The 23,832-nt window shown below is 45.9% G+C and overlaps 2 protein-coding genes across 18 annotated transcripts in view; one reads left to right on the top strand and one right to left on the bottom strand.

The window, feature by feature from the left end:
- Positions 1–7,050, top strand: part of SH2B3 (SH2B adaptor protein 3) — a 28,827-nt gene extending 21,777 nt beyond the window's left edge. For 6 of the 7 annotated variants that reach the window (XM_074887514.1, XM_074887507.1, XM_074887509.1 and 3 more), the window contains 5 exons: positions 226–327; positions 595–686; positions 799–890; positions 1,641–1,812; positions 2,154–7,050. In XM_074887514.1, the coding sequence (XP_074743615.1) occupies positions 226–327; positions 595–686; positions 799–890; positions 1,641–1,812; positions 2,154–2,862 (1,167 nt within the window). In that variant the 3' untranslated portion in view covers positions 2,863–7,050. Of the gene's footprint in view, positions 1–225; positions 328–594; positions 687–798; positions 891–1,096; positions 1,312–1,640; positions 1,813–2,153 lie in introns of all 7 variants that reach the window. The other variant, XM_074887508.1, reaches the window with a different exon arrangement.
- An 888-nt stretch (positions 7,051–7,938) lies between these two features.
- The window catches only part of ATXN2 (ataxin 2), a 52,505-nt gene continuing 36,611 nt past the window's right edge, over positions 7,939–23,832 (bottom strand). For 7 of the 11 annotated variants that reach the window (XM_074887506.1, XM_074887499.1, XM_074887505.1 and 4 more), the window contains 4 exons: positions 19,730–19,783; positions 14,088–14,233; positions 12,977–13,204; positions 7,939–9,648 (listed from right to left, as the gene is read on the bottom strand). In XM_074887506.1, coding sequence (XP_074743607.1) covers positions 9,445–9,648; positions 12,977–13,204; positions 14,088–14,233; positions 19,730–19,783 — 632 coding nt within the window. In that variant the 3' untranslated portion in view covers positions 7,939–9,444. The remainder of the gene's footprint in view (positions 9,649–12,976; positions 13,205–14,087; positions 14,234–19,729; positions 19,784–23,832) is intronic. The other 4 variants (XM_074887498.1, XM_074887495.1, XM_074887502.1 and 1 more) reach the window with 3 other exon arrangements.

Raw genomic sequence — 23,832 nt, forward strand, 5'->3', positions numbered from 1 at the left:
AGGGTGCCCTGACAGTGGCCGGGCAGTGCCGGGTGGGGTATTTCCTTGCCACATGGGGTATTTCCTTGCTGGTGGGGTATTTCCCTGCAGAGCGGGGTATTTCCTTGCTGACTGCTGTGCCTCGGGTGACTCCTGGCAGGCTCAACCCCCACCCCAAAAGCTGTTGGAGGATGTGGTGTTTTGGGGTGTTGGGGCTCAGCTCAGCTGCTGTGCTCCCCTCCGCAGGCCTCCAAGCCGAAGCTGCACACTGCCTGCTCTGCCGTCCAGGAGGTGCGGAGGTGCACGCGCCTCGAGATGCCCGATAACCTCCACACCTTCGTCCTCAAGGTAGGGCCCGGCCAAGGGGGTCCTCATCCAGCCCCCAGGGCCTTTCCCACCCTCTGGGACGCACGTGGCTGCCGAAAGCTCCCATGCCAAATTTCAGTTCCCCTTCCCAGCTGGAGAGGGGGAGCACGGGGGGGGTGCGGCATTGGGAGTGGGGGATGCTCTGCTCTGGCTGGGGTCAGGGTTGGTGCCCAAGCACAGGGTGGGTGGGAGGGGGATGCTCATCTCTCTCTCTCTGAAGCCCCCGTGTCCCTCTCCGATGTCCCCCAGGTCACCAATGCCACCGATGTCCTGTTTGAGGCGGGGGACGAGCAGCAGCTGAGCTCCTGGACAGCCGAGATCCAGGAGTGCGTGCGCAGGGGGTAAGCACCCGGTGGATGTCCCTGGGGATGGGGACAGCCACTCTGTGTCCCGCCAGCACCGTTCCCGTCCCCCGCCGCCGGTGCTCAGCCTGGCTTCTCCCATCCCCGGCAGGTCTGACGTGGGCGACCCCGAGCTCCTGGCGTGCCGGTACCCCGACCCCACGGCCGCCAGCCCCACCACCAGCACTGACACCTTCAGCCAAGGTGAGCAGCCCAGGGGACCCTGGGCACAGGGCAGAGGGGCTGGGGGCTTCCCTCGCTGCAGGGGGGGTGGTCCTGGCTGTGGCTGGCCAGGCTGATCGGGCATCCCCAAATGGCGTGGCAGGGGGGCAGAGCCAGAGGGGAGGGGGCCGGGGGCGGTGGGCAGGGTTCCCCATGTCCCTGGGGTGCTCATCCCTGTGCGCTGGCAGGGGCGACGCCGGGGGGCCCGGGGGAGGCGGCGGGGCCGAAGATGGAGCAGTTCCTCTCCTCCTGCCCCTGGTTCCATGGGCCCATCTCCCGTGTGAAGGCGGCTCAGCTGGTGCAGCTGGGGGGGCTGGAGGGCCACGGTGTCTTCCTGGTGCGGCAGAGCGAGACGCGCCGCGGCGAGTATGTGCTCACCTTCAACTTCCAGGGCAGAGCAAAGGTACGGGCGGGAGAGGGGCTGGGGCCGGGGCCGGCGGGGGGGGAATCTGGCAGGAGCCCCTTGGGCAGCCTCCTTGCTGCAGCATGGTCCTCATCCCATCCCATCCCACCCCACCCCACCCCATGGAGATGCTCGCCTTGCCTGGTCCCTGCCCTCACACCTGCTCCTGGGAGGGGGCAAAACCCCCTGCGGCAAGCAGAGCACATCATGCTAAGGCCATTTGTGTCCCCCCTCCCCCCCTACACACTCCAAATATCCCCGTGTCCCTCATCATCTCCTCCAGCAAGGCAGCCGGTGGAAGGATAACAGGTCTGTGCTCCTCCCCGCAGCACCTGCGGCTGGCGCTGACAGAGCGGGGCCAGTGCCGTGTCCAGCACCTCCGCTTCTCCTCCATCGTGGAGATGCTGCACCACTTCCATCGCTACCCCATCCCGCTGGAGTGCGGGACAGCTTGCGACGTCCGTCTGTCCAGCTACGTCGTCGTCCTGCCCCAGTCGCAAGGTACACGGGCACGGAGCGAGGGTGACGTTCCCACGGGGCACAGAGGTGGGGGGGTCCTGTCTCAGCGGGAGGGTCCCCGGGGTGGGTGTGGGTGCCCCGGGGCTGGGCAGAGCTGGGCCCTTTGGCCGCACATTGAGGGGGGGGAAGTGGAAGTGTCCAAGCAGTGGCACAAAAGGTGACTCCCGAGCTCCTGGCTTCCTCTTTCAAGAAAGGAGAAGCTGCCACCAGCCACTCATCGCTGTGGCTGGGGCGGGAGCTGCGGGATGCTCCCTGCACCCCCACCCCGATACCCGGCAGCAGGAGCATCCCACCGACCCGCCCTCTCTCCCCTCCACCCGCAGCTCCCGGCTCCGGCAGCACGGTCCATCTCCCCCTGCCCATCCCCAGCTGGAGCCCCGAATTCAGCCTCGGCCCTGCCGCCTCCTCCTGCCCCCGCGGCCCCGACGAGACCCCCCCGGGTCCCCCACCGGAGCAGATCTTCCACCTGGTGCCGCCGCCGGCCGAGCTGGCCCAGAGCCTGCGCCCCAGCAGGGCAGCCACGGCCCCCGGCCCCCGGCCCCGCGATTCGGACTACGAGGTGGAGGCACCGGGCCGGGGCCACGTCCGCGCCATCGACAACCAGTACACACCACTCTGACGGGCGCCGCGCCAGCACTGGGATGCACTTTTGGGTGGAGGAATCCTAGAGACCTTCTGAGTATCCCATCGAAAGAATGTACTAATTTCTTCCTTCTGGTTAGGGATGATTATTATATTTTTGCAAGGAAGGGGGTAATTTTTCACTCCAGTACGGGTGCGCTCCCTCTCTTCGGCCTGTTAAAGGGCCTTTTTTATTTCTTGTTGTTATTATCAAAGCTTTCTCGTTACTGTTTACACACGCCGCTCGTGCCTGCGTCCCTGCGTGCCGAGCATCGCGCCGTCGGGCTCGGCCTCCCACCTGTCCCTGACATGACAGCGCCCAGCGAAGGATCCGGGGTCTTGCATTACACCCATATAATTGGAGAAAGGAAAAAAAAAAACAAGAAGAAAAAAAAAAAAAGTGGATTATAAATTCATTGACCAGTTGCTGCTCCAGGCCGTGCAGGCAAAGACGAGCCCCGTCCTCCCGCCCCGGCACGTGCTGCCGCTCCCAAACCCTCCAGCAAAGCCCGACCTGCTGGAGCTGAGCTCCTGCGTTGGGCAAAGATGCTGCTCGCGATCAGAGTTTAGGCTTTATTTTTAGATAAGGCAAAAACTGGCTTTTCTCGCTCTTCTTTTTTAACCCAGCACAGTGGCAGTCACTCCCTGCACCAGCCAAATACTTAACACCATTAGCCTCGCTAATTAAGAAGTGAACACTAACTGCTCCATCGTTAATAATGTCACTAGCTGAGAACTAACATGGAGACTGACAGCAAACCTCCTCCTGGTGATGGAGGTGTTCTATCCCAGTGATGGAGGCGTTTTATCCTAGTGATGGAAACATTTTAGGCACAAATCGAAAGTGAGTTTTTCCCCCAAACATTTTTTTAACCTCGCCAGCACAGATGGCTGCTCACCCTGCTCTCGTTTGCCTTTTTTCCCCCTGCCTAAAACACTCTGTCACCAAGAGTTTGGCAGTATTTAAAGCTATGCAACGGCCTTTTGCAGGCGGGGGGGGGGGGGGGGGGTGTGTGTGTGTGTCCCTTTGGGGTACGCCTGATGGAAAAGCCTCTCCCAGCCAGCCCCTCCGAGCCCACAGAGGGTCTGTACCCCTTGACGTGCCTTGGGTCGGCATCTCGCTGGCTGTAAAGACACTCAGAGCGGGCACTTCAACCTGTTTGCCTGCCTGCAGCCCGCTCTCGGAGCACAGGTTGTTGGCACGGTGAGTCGCACGCCCAAGCAAGATGTCGGCGCTGCCGTAACTCCCGTGGGAACAACCATGCATCCAGCAAATCCCCGGGGCTCGATGTCCCCCCATCCCCGGCGAAGGCGCCAGCACAAGGAGAGCAGCTCCAGAGCCGGGAGTGCGGCCGTGCCCCCATCCCCGCTGCTGTGTTCAGGCCCCGGTGCAGCTTTACCTGGGGCAGCCGGCGCGGCCGCGCCGAGAGAGGAACCACTTCTTAGAAGCTGCTGTTATTTTAAGAATAAGGAAGGGGCTGGAGTCGTTGCGACATGCAGGAGGGGATGTTCGCAGCATTCAACTTGCAGATCTCTCAGCGCAGCCCGTGCAGCGCTCCCCGGGATTTTGGATGCAAAACTCGCCTTGAAATAGCCTTACAGGGCAGTGTCTTGGTTTTATTTTTCTTGAAATTTCAATAGAGGTGGGAGCCCTCAGGAGTGTTAACATTTAGGAACTAGTTTGAAAGCAAGCAGACAAAGCGCCTTGTGGGGCTGAGTTAGGGAGTTTTGCAAAAAATCCAGCCTCTAGGCAGGGTTTTGCCATTAAGCCTGGTTGGTAGGCAAAGCTCCTTGGGCTCTGCTCAAGGTCAGGAACTGAAGGCGAGATCACAGCGTTGTTGTGATGGGCTGGGACAGAAAGGGCAGCTACAGCACAGGCAGGAGCCAGGACTGGGCAGGGCCAAAACAGCCGGGGCCAAACACAGCCCAGGGAGCTGCCGTGAGAGCAAATCTGGTTTTATAAGTAGTAAAAGGATGAGGGCTGGGAGAAACTGGATCCCATTGTTTTGAGAAACCACTTAGGATTTACATTTTGTGCCTCCCCCACCTCTTGCCCCAGCCCTCTCCCAGGCTGTCTTTGTACATTCAGAGCAGGGAAGGTCTTTTTTTCCCCCCGTCTTCTGTTTAAAACAACTTGAAAATGGGCACGCAGGGAGCAATCCTGTCTTTCGGTGGGGATCGGTGTTTCCCGGCGCTCAGCACGCACCGGCACACACTCACTCTTAAAACTGGAGCATTAAGAGCAAATTGCACTGGCCGGTCGCCCCTCCAGCGCTGCCAAACCTGACAAGGCTGCCGGGGAAACAAAGGCAGCCCTGTCCTCGGCTGGAGCTCCTCGGCCGTATCCGCAGCCCGTTTTCTTCCCCGGACCAGCACAAAGGCTGCACCGAATGGCACGAGCGTAGAGCCAGGGCTGGTTTGTGCCAGGCAAGTCAGAGTCCTTCACTGCTAATAAATGACTCCCCATGGTGTTGCATTTATAGGGATGAAGAGGGGAAGGGGATGAAGCACAGCCCAAGTTGTCAGCTCCTTTGCCTGCTTGGTGCCTGGTTCCCGGCTCATGCACGCCTCAGAAAACACTTGCACATGCTCAATCTAAGGTTCAAAGTGCTGCTTTTTAGTCCTGCTGAGCTCCAGGCAGCCCCAAAAAGATGAGATCGTCTCACCCGCATCATCCTACGCTCAGAGCATCTGCAAGAAGGAACGGGCTGGGAAAAGGGATTGCTATTCACAGCCGGTGCAGCCCTTGCCAGATAAATCAGATGCTGCTGCTGCTGGGATGGGTTGTTTTGGCACACCAGGGCTTATTGTTCGAGCGCCAACAACTAAACATGCACGCGCATGTGGTATTTTTAACCTGCAGTTTAATTGCAAGGGGTTTCTCCGTAGTTTAAATGGAAATTGCTGCGCTTGATTAGCAAAATATACATTGAGTTCATTATCGCCCCATCAGCCACTTCCCCTGTGCAAACAAACTCCAGTGGATGCGAACTCCCGTTCTCCCCACTAGTGAGCAGTGGGAAAGTCGCTCTGATTATTTAATAGAGTTATTTCCACCTCAAACCTCCCCAACAAGGCAGCCAGGGGCTGTCCAGCCACCCAGCTCCACCATCTCCTCACCTTAGTCTGCTCTGCCACAGCTCAGACCTGCTGTGGTCCTGACCCCAGCTGCACCAGGACCTGAGGGGTTTTTTGGGCTCTTTCCCAGCTCCTTGAGGACTGAGTTTGAAATTCCATTTCTCCTAGAAAGCTTGTGACACAGGTCAGAGCCTGACACGCAGCCCTACCTCTGCTCCTGCCAGCACACTCAGCTAATTAATGCAGCCTGTAAGGTACTATCATAGTGGTGGGCAAAGAGCGTTAAGCCATTCCATTCTATGGAATATAAGCAACTCAAAGAAATTTTTAGATTCTTCTAGTAACCTGGGAAAAGAGCCTAGGACTTGGCAGGTTTAGTTCCCCAGCCCGTGTATCAGCGTTGAGTTTTGGGAGGAGGGGAAACCAAGGGAAGAGCCCCCACATGCAGGTACAGCCACCTCCTGGGCTCCAGTGGAGGAGAAAGCGTTTCTTAGACTGAAATAAAAGTCTGATGTGACCACCAGCGTGTGCTTTGGCCCTGGAGATGGGCACGTGCAACCCGAGTTTGGATCCAAGGGAACAAAGCCGTGAGCCTCGGGGCAGCAACCGGCCGTGCCCTTGCCCAACAACTGTCCAGCAGCCCCCCGAGGAGGGGGCTGGCGGGGAGGGAAGCCCAATTCCCACTGAAACCAGTTTGGTTTTGGCAATACAGATGCCGAACAAGCAGCGCCTTCGCTCTCTGTGACAGCAGAGTCTTGGTTTAGCGCATAACCTAAGGGACCAGCCAGACCTTCTCCCCCTCAGCTCCATTTTAGGCTTTGGAAACCACTTGCTGTTTGCTGACAGACCCCCCTCCCCACCCTGTCAGTGCCTTCTGCGTGTCCTTATGTGTGACAGGTTCTGAAGAAGTTCAGGACACGGAGCATTAATTAATCTCTAATCCATCCCTCCCTCCTGCATCCCAGCTCTGAGGAACGGCACCAGCAAGCCAGCGCAGGTTACCAAACACTGACACCGCCATTGCCTCACCCGTCTGTTTTCACTTTGGAATTATTTTGGGGCAAAGCTTCTTCCAGGTCCAGGGTGAGGCCAAAGCTTCTGGTTTTTTTCTAGTCTCCGGACCACAAAACACTGCTATCATCCAACCAATGCAGTTTTACTCTAACAAACATATAAAGCCTTGAAATCTTGACTAACAGGTTCGAGTACAGTATTCCAAATTTTAATTTAAGCTCGTTCGATGCGAACAGACCCAACCTTCGCCAGCAACTACCAGAGGTGGGGAGGCGACTGTGTGTTCTCTAGCAGGATGATTAAAGCCAACAATTTGTTGGATGAAAAGTGTATTGATTTGAAAGTTCTACTTTTCACCTGCACAGAAGAGTTGTTCTTGTATAGTAGGTTTTTCTATATATTGTTTCTGTATGTACTGTACAAGTAACTTATTTCTTGAATAATGCAGTTTTACCATAATATAAAAAAATCTGCTCTTAATAAACTGTTTTTAGAACTTGTTTCTCACTTTTAGTCTTTAGTCTGATTCTCTCTAGGTGCCTGGATACCATTTTTAACAGATATTGGATGCCATAGGACAGAAACGCTCCCTTAAAGATGAAACGCAAGCCCAAAGCCTGTGTGAACAAGCTGTTCCTCCGAAGACTCAGCTCAAGGAGTCCTGCCCCGAGCCCCCATCACTGTCTGTGACAATCTCGTGCCCCCTGCTGCCCTCCTGAACGTGGATTCATTACATTTTACTGCGCTGCTGGAAGGAGCGAAGACAGAAGCTGCTGCAGGATTTCTGTTCCCCAGCACGTTTTTCACCAAGCCACGACGTGCCATTAACTGCTGCCCACGTGAGCTGCTACAGTTGACTTCTCCTGCCTCTGAAGTGCAACTGTATAACCCAGTTTAACCAGCATCACCTTCTGGTTAGCCATCCCAGGATGCCTGCGCCGCAGTTAGGAAGCCCACAAGCAGCGTAAGGAGGCGACTGAAGGAGCTGGTAGCCAACTGCTTTCTCCTACCCTTTTCCCCATCTTGTTACCAGTCATTTTTTAAGGCGTGCTTACCCCGATTTCTTTCTTCCCTTCTCCAGCAGCACCACTGACTTGTAGTTTTATCATCAAGGCCCAGTTGTGACATCAAGGCTGAGGCATGAGGGAATCATTCCGAACACAAGAAATTGTTAAAAACCTACAGACCAAACTTCTGGTCTTGAAACCTTTCACTTATTTTCATCACGGCCCTGCAAGGCAAATACGATGAATTTGGTTTCATGGTGGGGGGCACACACGCGACACAGCAGAGCTTACCTGGCGCTAAATAAAACATGTGCTCCCATTTGGGTCGAAAGCTGGAGAGCACATGAAAGAAAGATACTGGTAAAACAAGACACAAACACTAAGTAGGTCAGTTTTTAAAACTTTTTTTATTTTTTAATTTTTTTTTAAGTTTTTATTTTATATTATCTACAAAGTAAAAGTTTTCTTAACTTAAAAGTTACATCACTGTCTCACGATAGTGATTCTCATCAAACGTGATTTATAAATAATAATTCATCAGTTTGACGATTAGAATTTTTTTTTTTTTACTGAACCTGTTTCAAGTTTAGTTAGAAGTAAAAGGGATCTCCAAGTCTTGATTTTTAGTGATAATAGCAGCAAGAATCACTCTTGTTACTTCTTTTGCTAGCTGATGAGTTCATAACTTTGAAGGGTCATTAAAAAATAAATAACTTCCAGTTTTCAGCAAGCAGAGTTGGGGCACTTGCAGGACTCAGATACAGTGCATGGAATTATGGAATAGCCCACAAGTTCCTAAATGCCTCTACTCAGTCCGAATCTCTCCCACTGCAAGATGAACTGTTAGCATTCCTAGTGGATGTTACAAGAAATCAATTTTTTTTTTTTTTTTAAACAAAATAAAATGAAATTCTAGTTTTCTGTGCTTCCAGTTGGCAGAAGCAGTAGAAGGAGGGTATTTGGCCTACAAAAGGTATCCAGCCTTTCAGTTATTCCAGATGAGCCTTACAACTGCTGTTGGTGGTGGGCTTGTACTGTAAAAAAAAAGTTCAAATGTAAATAATAAATTGGCAAGCCACACAACAGTTTGCTAGTAAAGTGGTCACAGGACAACTACTGAGCTGAACTTTTTTCTTTTCTTTTTTTTTTTTTAATTTTTCTTTTTTCTTTTTTATTTTTAGAGAACAAAACAAAACCCTGCATATCAAGATGTCCTTTGGATGTTTTTTTTCCCTACCTAAACCCTCAGATAGCAGCCTTGTTCTGCTCACACATTCCCCAGGAAACAAGAATCAGGTAACTAGTTCACTACAAAAGTTTAGAGGTTGTTTGGAAACGAATAATAAAGAAACCTAGGTAAGGTTAAATTTAAAGTGGAAAGAAGTCATACAGCACCTACTTTTCCCAAAAAGTAAAGCTGCAGAATGTTACTCTGAATTAAAGATTAGACTTCAGGCGTCACTTTACTTCAGTCATTAGAAGTCTAACAGCCCTACCCCCAAGCAACATTTTCACTCCTGTCCTCAAGACCGATCACTTTAAATTTAATAAAACCCCAGATCATTGTAACAGGCTACACAGTCCATCCCCCACGGCAAAACCTGGAAGAACACAGTCCCACAGTGCCAGTGTCTGCACAGTTATGTGTTTCTCTACTTCAGCTAGAGAGAAGCAAAGTCTTTGCTGAATTAGCTAAATCTTGCACGCTTATCTAGGCTCGCATTCGGGCTGGCAAAGTATAAATGCGAACTGCAGAAACGGTCTGCCTTCGGCAGCCTGCCACTCTACAAGGACATCTTAAGGTTGTTTTTGTTTGGTTTTTTTTTTTTTTTTGTTGTTCTTTTCCCCAAATCTGGTTCATAACAGTTCTCCTCACTCCCACGACCTGGCTCAGTTACGGTGCAGGTCTCCCGGGCACACACTCCTCACCTGAAGGGTGCGTCATATAGGGGAAATGTGTTGTTGTCGAGACTGGAATGGGCTGTAGTGCACTTTGAGCGATGGCGGCTTGGGGACCACCAGGTGGCTGTGTCGTCATTAGCATCATTGGAGCATGGGCAGTTGGGTGAGAAGGAACCATTCCTGACTGTACATGAGCCTGAAACAAAGAGCTCTTTAGTATAATGGTCACAAGGAGGCATCACTCCTGGCCACATGACTGTCAAGTTTTTCTCCAGCTGTACCAGTAAATCCAGAGATTTACTCCATTTTAACTAGATTAGCTATAGGGATTAAGTCAGAGATCTTAACACAAAAATAATAACTAAAAAAAAAAAATTAAAAAATAATAAAAAAAAAAAGGGCTCAAATCCTTACTGCTGGCTCTGAGTCACATTCTCAATTTTAGCCATTTGGATAGTGAGCGCTGGGAGAAACTGCCAGCGTTACACAGTTGGATATTTAAAAAAAAAAAAAACAGCTCAGCAACAAATCTTCAAAACATTACTGTTAGTAACCTAGATCAAAGCACTTCCTATGCGGAGAATGCACCGGGTACAGATAGGAACTTCACACGCACTGGGAGTCTGGCGTCCCTTCCTCGGCTGCTCATTGCACAACCCCACATTCTTCCACGGCTCCCTGCCCTGGAAACCACTCTCTCCAGTGACCTGTGCCCATCTAAGCAGTCACTCTACGATGGGTGATTTCATCCCTTTATACTGTTAGGTCAGCTTTGTTCTGTTTCCAGTTAAGCTCATCACAGTTAAGGTCCTTGTGTAATCTAAGCAATCATAGTTAAGTCTCAGCGGAAAAAGGAGATTAATCTTTATGATGGCTGATCACCTTCTGGCAAACAAGTTCAGTAACTTGTCAGGTGGCTTCTTTAGCTCAGAGCAGTTCATGACTCTAGAGGTCATCAATTTTTTGGTTTAAAAAGCTAGTAAACACTAGTTTCTTAAAAGCACAAAACATTAAGGAACTCTTAGAGCTCTCAACTGGGTTTCTCTTGAAGGAAAAAAAAAAAAAAAAAGCATTTGTATCTAAGGTTTGTTTTGTCCGTCTACCGCATCCCATGAACAGAGCACTATGGTGCAATAACTGCAGCCTCACAAGTTTCACAAGGCCAGTAAAGACAAATAGCAGATAGTGGCTACAATTTTATTTCTTAAAGACAAAAGGGTTACTTGACTCATCACAGACATTCCTCAAACTCTTTATCAGACTTGCACTGTATTAGTAGCACTCAAGAAGCCTTTACAGGCAGGAACTGCAATTCAAATCTCACTCTTGCTCTAAAAAAGGCTTAGAAGATAAGGCTGTGAAACAGGAATACCTTTCAGGATCAGCACCATTTTTACTTTGACAAACACGCTATTACACAGCCATCATTATAAAGCAGCTATTCATATAGCAGCTGTATTCAATACACACATTGGATAAAAATTTTCTGCTGTGGCTCAAACGCTTTGCAAATTGGCAGCTGACAGTACTCTGTAATGAATTTTAAAGTACTGTTTCTCAAGTGAGATATCTAACAGCTCGAGATTCATCTGATAACCTAAAGGGAAATTCAATTGATTGCCTGTGTTAGCCGAACTGAAATTCCTACTGCATGGCATTTCAGAATTGTGTTCAGAAGTTGGAAATGAGGCTGCTAAGAAACTGTTAAATCCAGTGATTAGTTTCCCCACAATGGAATAATTACATGCATTTAAAATTTCTTACAGAACTGTAGTTATTCCTCCATTAGAGATTTTTGTGGGAACTACTTCATTTTGAAAAGTCAGTTAGTTTGGTGTAAGTATCATGGATTACAGACTGTAGTTTTCATCCTAAAAAAATTACAGCAGAGACTGCGTAAGTCAAAAATCAAGGATAAAGCAGGCTTTGCCTGTGATTGCTGAAAAATCCTGACTGAGCAGTCAATTCTGACTAAAAGTTGCATCTGATTTGCTTTAGCGAGGTTTGCTTAGTAAGTGCTTGGCACACAGAAAGGAAGGCAACGGTCGCATCCTACGGCGCAGGCACGCGCCTGGCCATGGCGTGTACAGCACAATTTTACCTTTAAGCTGACCTCGAAACGTTGCATGTTCCAAGGCACGGCACTGAACATGCCACTAACCCAGGAGCTTGCAGCAAGACCCTTCCGAAGGGCTGCAGGCAAGGCACCCCCAGCAGCACTACAACCTGGGCATTCACACCAGTGCCATCCCACCAGAGCAGAGCAAGGACCTTGTTTCTGGCCGAAACCAGAGCCTGGGAGGACACGGCACGATGCCAGAGCAGTTGTCAAGTCTGGGCATCCTCTCCTCATCCTCCCACAGTACAAAAGCAGAGAAATTAAAAGCCTAATGGAATTAAAAAGCTAAAAAACTCAACATCAGTAAAACAATTCCTAAATAACTATTAATTCATTGGCTTAACTGACTGTGCCAGGGACCAAAGCAAAGATTTTATCAGAATTCTGCAAGAGACTGGACACCTATTAGACTAACCTCCCTAACTGCAGTTAGTCATGCTATCCCAAACTATCGTTAACCTGTATGAGAAGGCATAAGCCAGACACCAAGTACTTGGTCTGAAGAAGAAATTGTGCAGGCAAATTACTGATTAACGGTCCATTCCTTGACAAAGCACACTAAATCCATGAGATTTAGTAAACATCAGAAAACCTTTGTAACACTGCTTTACGCAGAGCTCTAGATTAATCAGTCATGTGCTTCCCTTCCCAAAATTCTTTTTTGAGTGAGTTGACCACAAGAGAGCAGTTAAGAGAAGTGGGTTTCTGATCCTGAAGCAAGGACTGTTGTTTAGTTGCCCAACAAGCATCGGGGATCTTCTGCATGAGCAGTCCATTTAGAACCACACACAGACACAGACACACACGCACACGCTACTCCCTAGTCATCCTGTGGAATATCCTTTACTGGATGTACTTGTATAAGTTTGACTACAATGCAGAGCCTAAAACTGCCACCAAAAGCAGCAATTCAGCCTTCCTCCACTCAGCTCTCCCCTCCAACCTTTCTGTATGCCAGCTCTTGCTGTGATCATGCAGTGAACCTGAGCAGTGAACTGATTTGACTGAGAAATAGCCTAAAATGGGGGTAGGGGAGGCCCACTTCAGCTGAATCATGTCCCCAGTCTGGTTTGCTGCATGGCCAAACAGTTCTGTGAGCAGAATGGTGGGGCAGGACAAGGATGGGAGCCGGGAACTGGGAAGAGAGCTCAATTTCTTTCAGTAGCAGTGCCAGCTTAAGATGTCTTCATTAAACTACAGTTGTAGATGCACTGGGTGTTGGAAGCTGAGGTCCAAATATCTTGTAAAATTCTAAATAAAGGCAATGTACAGACAGAAACCTAAATAACACAACAGGTAGTCTGTGCTGAGAGGTGACAGAATGGAAATCACTTCAGCAGGCCCGACTGTCCTAACTTTGTGGCATTAAGACATTTAGTCTTGAAGGTTGTTAAACTGTGTTTACCTGGGGGACATGGGCCATGTGTGGCGGATTGGTATATGCAGGTTGAACATGGGAGGGATGAATGGTGAAGACTGTTTGTTGTGCTGTAGGAAAACTATTTTGTGGAGACTGCGTATTGGAGCCTGGCGTCATGGAAGGTGGGGTTGGAGCTAGACCTGCGTGGTAAATTGCCGACTGCTGTTGTGGGTTTGCCAGGTGGAGTGCCTGAGCAGCCTGGTGCTGATGATGCTGCAAAAAAAGATAGAAGATCATTCAGATTATGGTCTAGAAGCAAGACGCGTTTATTCTGTAAACCAACATTACGAAAGGTTTGCAAAACTGCTCTAAATAGTGAATCTTTTAAGGGGCAAACCTAAGGATCACCATCCCTATGTTTGTGAGGAAACTCATTTCAATTCCACCGGGCTCATTTTCTCCTTGCACTAGAAAGTTGGTATGAGCAGGAGTCTGGAAAACAGCACCTAGACTGCCAGGTAAAAACAAGGAGAACCTGCAACCATGCAGCTGGACATACTTCACAGTTGCACTCCGCAGCCCAGAGTTATTACCAGTAGGTAGTAAGGCATGCAGCACTACCACGAGGTCTATTTTGTTTTCAGCTGCTTGTCGTTGACAAAATACAATCCAATGCTTCTCAGCATTTATCTGCTATTTCTGCTCGTAACTCCACTCATATTAAAGCTCTGACAAAATTATGATCCTTCCTTAATTCTAACACAGAAACAAGCTCATACCCTGTGAAGAGAGAGAAATGAATGGCTGGACTCTGATATTGGTCCTTACTACGGAAAAGGGATCGTCACAAGTTTCCCTGCTAGCTTATCTAACAAACTATGTCATGAGCCTACCACCTTTAAGTCCTAGCCACCCCAAGCAGAGAAAAATTAAATTACACAGCTCTGCTCCCTTCCTTCCAGAAAACAGGGGGGAATCCAGACAAGTCCTGCATGAGATCTGTCACATGCAGCGTGTCTGCGCAACTGCTCCATCCTACCATTTTTCCTCTCAAGGAAATCAATATATCAACGTCAAGCATCAGAGAGATGCAACACCTTCCAGTAGAGCCTGTTAAATACAATTTAAAGACATTCACTGCCTTGAGTGCTGTTACCTGCACGGGGCTAGGAGCAGGGTGGCTTCCAGCATGTTGGCTTTGCTGCTGGCCAGTTGGTGTGGCAGAAGGCTGAGGATGCGGAGGATGCGGATGCAGGGTAGCATTAGGGTGGGCATACTGCTGAGCAAGTGAGCCAGTGGAAACTAGGATGAAAAAGAAGAATATTTAACAACAGATACAGAATATGCATCTCATCAAGTCACCATCTGCACTTGAAGATTTCACTATATCTCAAACATACTGTAAATATACTCCCTCCCCCTTCTAAAAAAAAAAATATTTATCTTGCAAATAGCTGAGTATCTTACCTTGCTTTTGTGTAGTTTGGTTTTGCAGGAAAGTCTATAAATAACCATAATTAGACAGTTCATCTTCCCTAGTTTGACAATGTAACAGATACTACACAGAAAAAAGCAGTATTTCATCTTTTGTTTTGTCAAACAGACCAGTTTAAAATATCAAATTTATAATTTTCATACAATTTAGTTTTTCCTGAAATATACTTTTCAAAGGTGTTACAAGCCATTTTTATTTCCACCATCCAAAAAATTCTTTGGCCTTATACCTGGCTAACCTCACCATGCTACTCTTCTGGAAATTGCTCACAGTACAGTCAGTGTAAAGGTTATACACCGCATGTATGCTTAAGAGCTATAGGGACACACAGTATATATGTAACAGCTGAGAAAACTGAGGCTGCTTGAGCATCAAATTTTTGCTGAAGCCAGTATCTTGTACTAAAATAACATTATCTTGCCTCTCCCCTCAAGGCCAATTATAGAATCTGTTCTGGATCACCACCATTCTGTGAGCTTCTCAACATTGCCATGAACTTCTTAATCCCTTGAAACGGTAGCAAATAAGGTACAAAATTCCAAAAAAGGAAAAAACTTAACAACATAAAACTTTCACAACAGTGAAGCCACATCTGTTGCTACAGCCATACCAGTCTCCAACAACAAACTAGTATCAACAAGTCTTGCCTTGAGGGGTCCTGCTCTGCTCCAAAATGGGCCACACTAAATCTTTTTTTTTTTTTTTTTTTTTTTTTTACTTCTGAGAGAATCTAAGAAAGTATGAAAGGCCATAATGACAGCAAGTCTTCCTTTAAACACAAAGCATGCAACCGGAAAGCCAGATCCTAAGAAAATGAAGATGCTTTGCCTATTCCCCTCTACTGCTTTTAGATCTTGTGCAACAACCAGTCCACAGTTCGCAGCTACGCTTCTGCACGTGACAACGCACGCTACCCTCTCCAGTATTACAGCTTGTCAAGGCGGAGGCTATTTTTGCTGACAATGGTGCTAAAAGACAAAAACAGTCAAAGCAAACTATCAACCTGCTCCTGAGTTTTCCCTGCAAGTGTTCCTTACTTGTTTTGGTATCTTTTTGTCATTCTGACTGAAGTTAATTACTGCTCAATATCGGCTTACAGCTTTTTTACTGGGGTTTGTATTCTGTTAGCACTTGATGGCCCATGAAGTGCCTGTCTGCAGCATACCTGCAGAAGTGATGGGTTTTCTTGCCCTAGTAAACAAGTCTGCAAAGCAGGGCACAGGGAGAAACTTTCAGTGCAGCCGTTACTCCACAACCACCTGCCCCATGCATTCACAGCTAGTGAGGTGTAATCTCACTCCTGCAAGTAACTCTCTGCTGCAGCTTCTGAAGAGTTTCACTGTGCTGGGCTCTAAGTTCATGAACACACAGAACTGCCTGAGTGTATATAAAAGATGAAAGACAAGATGGGTGGAGAAAAGGGACAAAAATGTGGCTGCATCTGAAAGCACAACACTATTCAGCAAAAGCAAGTCTCAAAAAGACAGCAACTGTGTTCTGTTAACCAGCCCTGACACACTACCACCCTGTGCAAATACTTGGGTTTCCTCCAGTCAGGCTTGCTATAGAGCTTACAAATACTAGTTCTAACATATTCCAACTCACTAGAATGCATATAGACAGTATCTTTTTGCCTAATAAGAGATTTTTCTCCCCTGTGCAGGCCACTATTAAGGTCTCTGCTTTAGAAAATAACTGCCTACCACATTTCATTTAATCCCGCCCTGCTGTTTTGAAAGCTCTATTAAATCTTCACTGAGCAAATGGTCTAACAGTGATGTGCACTACGGTTTCAGGCTATTAATGCAGATGAACTTCACATACAGTTGTAACCCTAAATTCCTGCAGTCTGGAGTTGATCCTAACATACTTATGTGTGAGCAGGAGAGTACAAACATATCCATACACTATGAGCATTTCGGATTGAGAGGGGTTTTGAAAACACCTCAATATTTTCTATGTACACTGTCAAAATCACCAGTGTCTTCTGCCACAGCACTTTGTTACACTTTCAAATAGAAGTAATTTTTTTTTCCCATATCACTACTAAAATTTATTTTGCAGCAGCATCCCCACCACGCTTCTATTTAACTTTCAAACATCACTCCGTCTTATGACTATGTGAAAATTATCAATGGAAACACTGATCATTTTTACAGTATGATTGTACTGATCATTTTTACAGGCTTTCTACAGTAGGAAAATTTCTCAACCTCCTTATTATACACACTCTGAAGAAAGCCCAAAGTTATTATCTCTGTCAAAGTAATAGAAATAAATGCAGAGGGATTGACTTGCTTGCCAAAGGGCATGCTACCAGAAATCTTCTTCAGCTCTCATCCCACTGCCTCAGCCACAGAGCTGGCACGCCTGACTACAAATTAACTTCAACTCCATTCACGAGGTTTTAAAATGTATATGAAAATTAATTCCAAGTTGTAAGATATTCAAGGCTTCCCACATCCTGCCACATTACTTGTTAAGAGCCCCCAAAATAATGTGGTATTCCCTTAAACCATTTGTGCAATTCATCTTTCATTTCTTTATAGCCGAGAGAATAATAAACTAAGTTATTCTGAAGCAGATACATTATACAATAAAACTTCACAATGAAGAATTTCTCTCTTAAGAAACCAGTTAAACCGAGGAATAGTACCCTAAAGAATAGATATAGAAGTGGGGGCAGGATCAAGTTTTTGTCATAGCAGTAGCTCTTCCATAACTGTCTAATATCTTTCATCCATAGCTTTGCATTTAAAGTACCAGATTTTTTTATATTGAAGAATTTTTATTTGCCTAGCTTCTCCTCTCCCCCATTTTCTCTTTAATAAATTACTCTAATAAGCTCTACAAGTTTGGTTAAAACTATTTCAGATACTGCTGCAAATTATGTTTTAATAGTAATATTAAAGTGCCTTTCAAAAAATGTTATTTGGGCACTTATCTCAATCCTGTACAGATACTGCATACAGATCAAGAATGGTTCAGGACAAGTGGCAGCAAGTCTAAAATACGTGCACAGATCTTTGTTAGTTCAAAACCAGAGTTCAAACTTCAACTCTAGAAATGTAACAGGTTTTCCATATTTAGCTAGTGCAACTAATAGTCCATGACAAGCCAATGAAATCTATGAGACTGGCAAGCCTGTGAAAGAGGTCTTGCAAAACAGTCATGAGAAATTCACTCGCTTAGGCATAACTAAAGCACTTCCACGGTGACTTTTTTCAAGAATTTTTGCCTGTTCATCAAAACAGCTCACTACATGTATCAAATAGCAAACAAGATAAGACAGGTGAAAAACAGAAAAGAAAAAATAATCACCAATTATCCAACATTTTCCCCCAGTTGTCAGTACTTTGGAGATTTTCCAAATGGCCATCTAGTATCCAAGAAAGTGCTGAGAAAGCTCTAGGAAAGGACAAAACAGCTCTGCGTATCTCCTTGCTGCAAGTAACCTCAGCTCATGCCAGCAGAAATACACTCGTTTTCCTCACCCTTTATGCCTTAAGCTCCTCTCCCCCAGAAACACTCCCTGGGCTAACCTGCCTCACACTTCAGCATCTTTTCGATCAAGTTGGTTCCTAACGTGAAATATTTAACTGCACTAACCTTGCAGGGATACACAGTGAAGGTAAGTGATTCAGTAATGAAGCGAGCAAAAACATCAGATGGATTGAATTACTGAATTCAACTCTACAAAAGTGCAACTCATTTTCCTGAGAGGCAAACAAGCAGTAGTCAGCCATCAAACCCACAGAAGGAGCTGAAATCAAAAGAGGTCAGAGCAGCAGAAATCAAGCAGAACTCCCAGCTACGAGGGTATATGCAAAAACCATATAATGTAATTTCATATTTTCCCTGGTAGGAATTTCAATGCTGCCAATGCTGGTTATCGTTGGTCATCGTCCAAAGATGCACTGAAGAGCCTATTTTCAAGAACTGACCAGTGAACAAACTTCAAAACTATTGCCAGACCCAGTAAGATGGTGAGGATAACTACATTTAAAAGACCTGAATGGTAGGAAGCAAAGAAATAGCAAATGTTTCTTTCATAATACAAACATTTAAAGAAGTCATTTTACACAGGTAGAGTGGACTTCACTTAAAAGATTATCCACAAAAGGAACGAGCTTATTAAAGTTATTTCAGTGCACCAAACCAAGACGCATGAAAACAGGACAGGTCAGCATCCTACAACACTAGTTCATGCAGAACCATTTCTGTACAAGAAGCACAGGAAGTCTGTTTCAGAAGAGATTTTTGGAGAACGAGTGGTATTTCTCACATCCCTCTTGCATGAGCTAACTCAAAAAAATCCCAGCAGAGTGCCTGGCATTGGCTGCATGGACTTGCAGACAGACACGGCAACAAGTCTCGCTGCAGGACAGGAGCAAGTAGGAAAATACCCTGGAACTGCAAGTCCTCCTTTCCCATGTCTTGGGTGACAGCTACAGTTCATCCTGCAACCACACCGCCCCAAACCCCAGCTTCCTCAGAGTGCTATGATGAACGCCAACATACAAGGCAGTATTTTTTAGTTATCTGCCTCTCCCAGTACATGTACGTGGCTGAAGCCTGTATTAGCTGTTGTGTAGAGCCTGGAGAAGAGGCCCTCTCCCATTGCTTACACCGACGTAGGTCACCAGCAACACCACACAGGAGCACCGGAGCCAGGGAACGTAACTGGAAATGTTCATCTGACAAGGAGGAAGCACCCGATGCCACGCACCGGCAAGGAGCCCTCACCTCTCGTTATACTAATGACAAAGGACGTTGTTCACAGCGCTCCTCCAGCGGCACCAAAGTAACTCTACAGAGAGCTCCCTTCACCTCAGTTGCATCTCAAGTTATTTCCTCCCAAGGGCTCAGCACTTGAGCCACAGCTTTTTAAAGAGAGGAGGCACAAGATACTTCTCCTTTTAGGAAGCCGATTAACTTGCCAAGTTTTAAAAAATCCCGTTTGGGCCGTGAAAGAAAGAGAGCGAGGCAGTTCACCCAGGTTTTAAGTATCCATATGCAGTGCTCGCTTCTGGTTGCAGATGAAAACACTGCGCAGTGAAGCCGGAGATTACTCGACATGCAAAACACATTTTAAAAAACCGACAAATCAGCTTCCTGTGGTCATATAAATCTGCTCAACAGCTTCATCCCCCCCATCCATTGAAAGGAACCTTCCTACGTTTTCCACATACTGGTTTGGTGCAAGGAAACTTGTTCCCTCAACACGTCCCATTCCTTTAACATCTGTTCTTTAGAAAGTGCTTTTCTGTACAATCAAAATTAGTACAAAAAACCCAACTCACTGGCAAAGTAGAAAGAAGGGCCTGTCTCCTTGCTGTATGGTATTTTGGGACATGCTGAATTTGGGAAATAGAAAGGTAAATTAGCCTCTTGCCACGTGCATACTTCCCGTCTTCTGGAAAGGTCAGCGTCATTTTTTTTTTTTAATTTTTTTTTGAAGATTGTAGAACCATGCAGATATTTTTATTTACTTAGGTGCTATTAGAGCTGGATACTTAGTTTTACAAATGAGTGGAGATGAAACAACACAAGTCTCAAGTAAGCCTTCCTTCTTAACTGTGACACTGAGGTCTTCAGTTCTTATTTAACACAAAAACAAACTTTACGTCAATTAATGATCTATTACAAGTCCACTGTAATAAGAAGGTTAAAATGAAATTACACTAGAACAGAAATTGGCCCCTTGCTTTTTCAGCTATATCACTGTCATTCTTAACAGTTCCAAGACACCTTTGGTGACTGGTTCACTCTTAGTCCCTGGAGAATCCTCTGAAGTTTATATTATATCCACCATTGTACTATCAGGGTAATAGAATTTACTCTACTGCTGAGACAGAAACCAGATAAAGTTAGAGACAACACCAGACCAGTAAAACATATGCAGAAGGGGAAAGGGGAAGGGAGAATGGGGACAGGAATGAGAGCACAAAAAAACCAGGAAATGCATCTGTATAAAACCAAGGTCTGGTTTTACACGCGTGTTTTTAAACACAAAAGTTAAGTTTTTCAGAGGACTCCAGTTATCCGAAAACACAGGCAATTCAGCTACATGGTAAAACTAACACAAGTTCATTGTCACAGGAATTAATATATCCACCCTCTACTTCGATAACCAAATTTTCTACTAACAGCACAAGACAAGTTTGGGTCTTTGTGCGCCACAGACCAAGCAGTCAAACTGCAAACCATGGCCAGCAAACTCTGCGAGCCCAGCGACAGTGGCATCAGGGAGATCACACAGAGCCACCACTTGAGCCAGCCAGTAGGTTCTGAAACCAGCGTTCAGTTTAGCAGGGTAAGAACGACAGCTCCGCGTTCAGGCACGTGCGTGTGGCAGTTAAAGGTGTGGGTGCTGCTCTGCTTCAGCAGTGCCTGCACGTCAAACTCTCCTTGACAAGGACATCTAAGTGGCTCACGTCTCCAGAAGTTACGAGCTGAAGTGTGTAATAGACATTTTTATCGTCTGGCTGGTAGACGGGAAGAAAGATAGTTGCTTGAACATTGTCCTTCCCAATTGTGTTTTGAGGGGGGAAAACCCAATGATTTAAACACGCCTCCGTCATATGTTTAGGTGGGTCTACTGGTGACCACGCAGCTCAGCTGCTCTGCTTCTCTTGAGCTCTTGTCAACAGCGGGTTGTGAAACAGCAGCAGGACACTGTAACGACTGGCAAGGAAATCCCAGAAGTGCAGAAATATCCCATTAAACAGCATTAGACAAAAATACTTTTCTTTAAAGTGGAAGAGTACTTATCAACAAGTGTAGGTCACTGTATGTACTTTGGATTCAGCTATCTCTTCATGAGACAGGAAGGAAAACAAAACCCAAACTTTTGGCAGTGAGGGCAGTTCACTTAATGGATCAACAGGCATTTCTCTTCGCTGGCAGGTGGTTACTACTTGCCACAGACTTTCAACTTGTCCCAAACCATTAGTGAAGATGGAGTTTCAGATCTCACCAGAAAACATTTCACACCTTAAGAACACTCCATAAGCAGTGCCCCCCAACCCCCACGTCTCAGCACGGTTGTCCTTGCAGACATCTTCTCTCTACCACATACGCAGGAAAAAAATTTGAGTGAATTTTGCAAGAATTATCTCAAAGAAAGCAGCACTAGTACCTTGAAGGATAAAAGGGCAGTATAGCCCACTGAATCCTGATACCAATGGGAGAAAAAAGTAAATTTAAAAATAGTGGGTTTTTTAAAAAAATCAGATAGCAATTTTAAAGAGCCAAAAGGAAATCTGAGAACTTGTTTGAGCAAGTGCTCCAGAAATCAAAAGCAGCAGTGGTTGTTGTTTCTCAGGAAGTTGTTATTCTGTACTTTCAAGTTAGTTTTAAGAGAGGACCAGAATCAAAGGGCATTGGCATATTTAGTTCAAAGATAATGTGGGTAAACTTAAGATTCCCAAAATACAGAACATGAGTTATGGATACTTTCTTATAGTCACTCAATCAGATGTGAATGATTCCAGCATGTTGTTCTTTAGCAATGTACTCCACAAGCAGCTTATATTTATCACCTTAGGCATTTCTACATTTTTCCCAAGCATTCACATATCGATAAACGGAAGCTGAAGTAAATATGTTACAGATGGACACATTTTGAGGAACCACAATCCGTCTAGGCAAGGTCTTCAAGTACTCAGCACATGGAAGACTTGCAAAAATCTGAATTGAGACAGTGCTGCACTACATCAGAAGTCATTTCATGTGTAGCTAACTGTAAACTCGGTAAGTTAAGGGTACATTTGAGCCAATTCATGTTCACTAGGCAATAAACACGTCTGCACATGGCAAGAACATACTCTTTAAAAAAAGTGTCTCATATGGAGTTCATGATCCAGCTGGATTGAATGGTTTCAATAACAAGAATTTCAAGCGCTTGATCATTTACTGGGAAGGCGGGAGAATATTTAGAAGAGTCACCAAGTAGCTACTTGAAAGAACACAGGGGGACACGCAATTTCTGTTAAATTAGGTGCTCTTAGAAAAGTAGTATTTAATTACACGGCAGGAAATACCAAAGAATTCTCAAGTTTGACCCAACTTAGTTGTTTGCACTGGTAGGTAGTCACATACCTATAGCAGACAAGCTGCAAAACCAACGCAAAAGGAGATCTAGCAGTTGTAAGTTAGAATATCAGTGAAAAAACTATACAGACATCTGATCAAAGCCAACCAAGGGAACGGGGCTTGTACTTCAGTGCTGTAGAACCCACTGGTTACAGAAGATAAGGATGGTGCACAATGGGAAATTGCTAGGAAGTCACATGCAACCATTCTGAATCAAATCTCAGATTATCTCATGTTTGGTTTTATTTTAATTAGGATTTGAGAGGAGAGTTTTCACCAATAAAGGTCTGAAAGCCTTTGATCATTCACTTTATCGGAATTCTATTTAATCTAATGAAAAAGCAAACAGAAGATCTGTTTACATGGACACCTCAAGCACAAGAGTTGGAAAGATCAAAGTAATACAATTAGCAAGGACCTGTGAGAGAAAGACTTAATCTCTACAAGTAACTTTCATTTCAGCTTCAGCACAAATGAGCCGAAACAGTCTTCCTTCAAGCATCAAAAAGCTTTCCCTCTATTATTTTTGTTTCTTAGCTATGTTACCACACCACTGCAGAGATCTGACAGGATGTTTTCAGATGGGTAAGACACAGACTTTTTAAAATCAGAATTAATTTCACACTAAACTTCAGATTCTTAGCCTTGTAAGTTTTCATGACACATCATGGACTTCCATTAAGTAGCAGTGTAAAACTAAGCACCGGAAAACATACAAAGATGTCTAAAGGTACAGAAAATCTTTTATTAGAATCTAAGTCAATAATATACGTGACCCAATAAAAGTCTTCCTCAGATGCTATAACAAGTATTGAAATGCCACGTTTTCAAGAGACCATCTGCTGTTTTGACATTTTATGACAATTTCCAAGTCTTCTAGCAACCTTGATTCTACCTCTTTCAATAGCATGTTTTGCAGTGAGTTTTTTTTCCTCTGAATTGGGCATTGATTTATCATACATTTATAACGCTTTAGAAGTTCTTTCACATTTTACTTTGTTAACAAGGTAACCCACATTTTCAGCACTTCACTGTAAGTGAAATATGCCCATCTGGTAATGCTGGAGACTAATTGTCAAAGTCAGAGCAATACATGAGCTGTTTCATATACTTATTCTTGACTTACCAAAAAAGAAAGGTAAGCAACACATGTTTTATTTTGCTTAAACAGCAGTGTTCATACTGTTAATAATGCTAGTAGTATCATAAAGACAGCATTTCACTAGTTGTCAGAACTAAAGTCAAGTTTTGAAACTGAGGTCATAGCCTTGCAATAAAACAAGTCCTAATTATAATCAAGAAACAATCA

Source organism: Strix uralensis, chromosome 17, assembly GCF_047716275.1.
Source record: "Strix uralensis isolate ZFMK-TIS-50842 chromosome 17, bStrUra1, whole genome shotgun sequence".
Lineage (NCBI taxonomy): Eukaryota > Metazoa > Chordata > Aves > Strigiformes > Strigidae > Strix > Strix uralensis.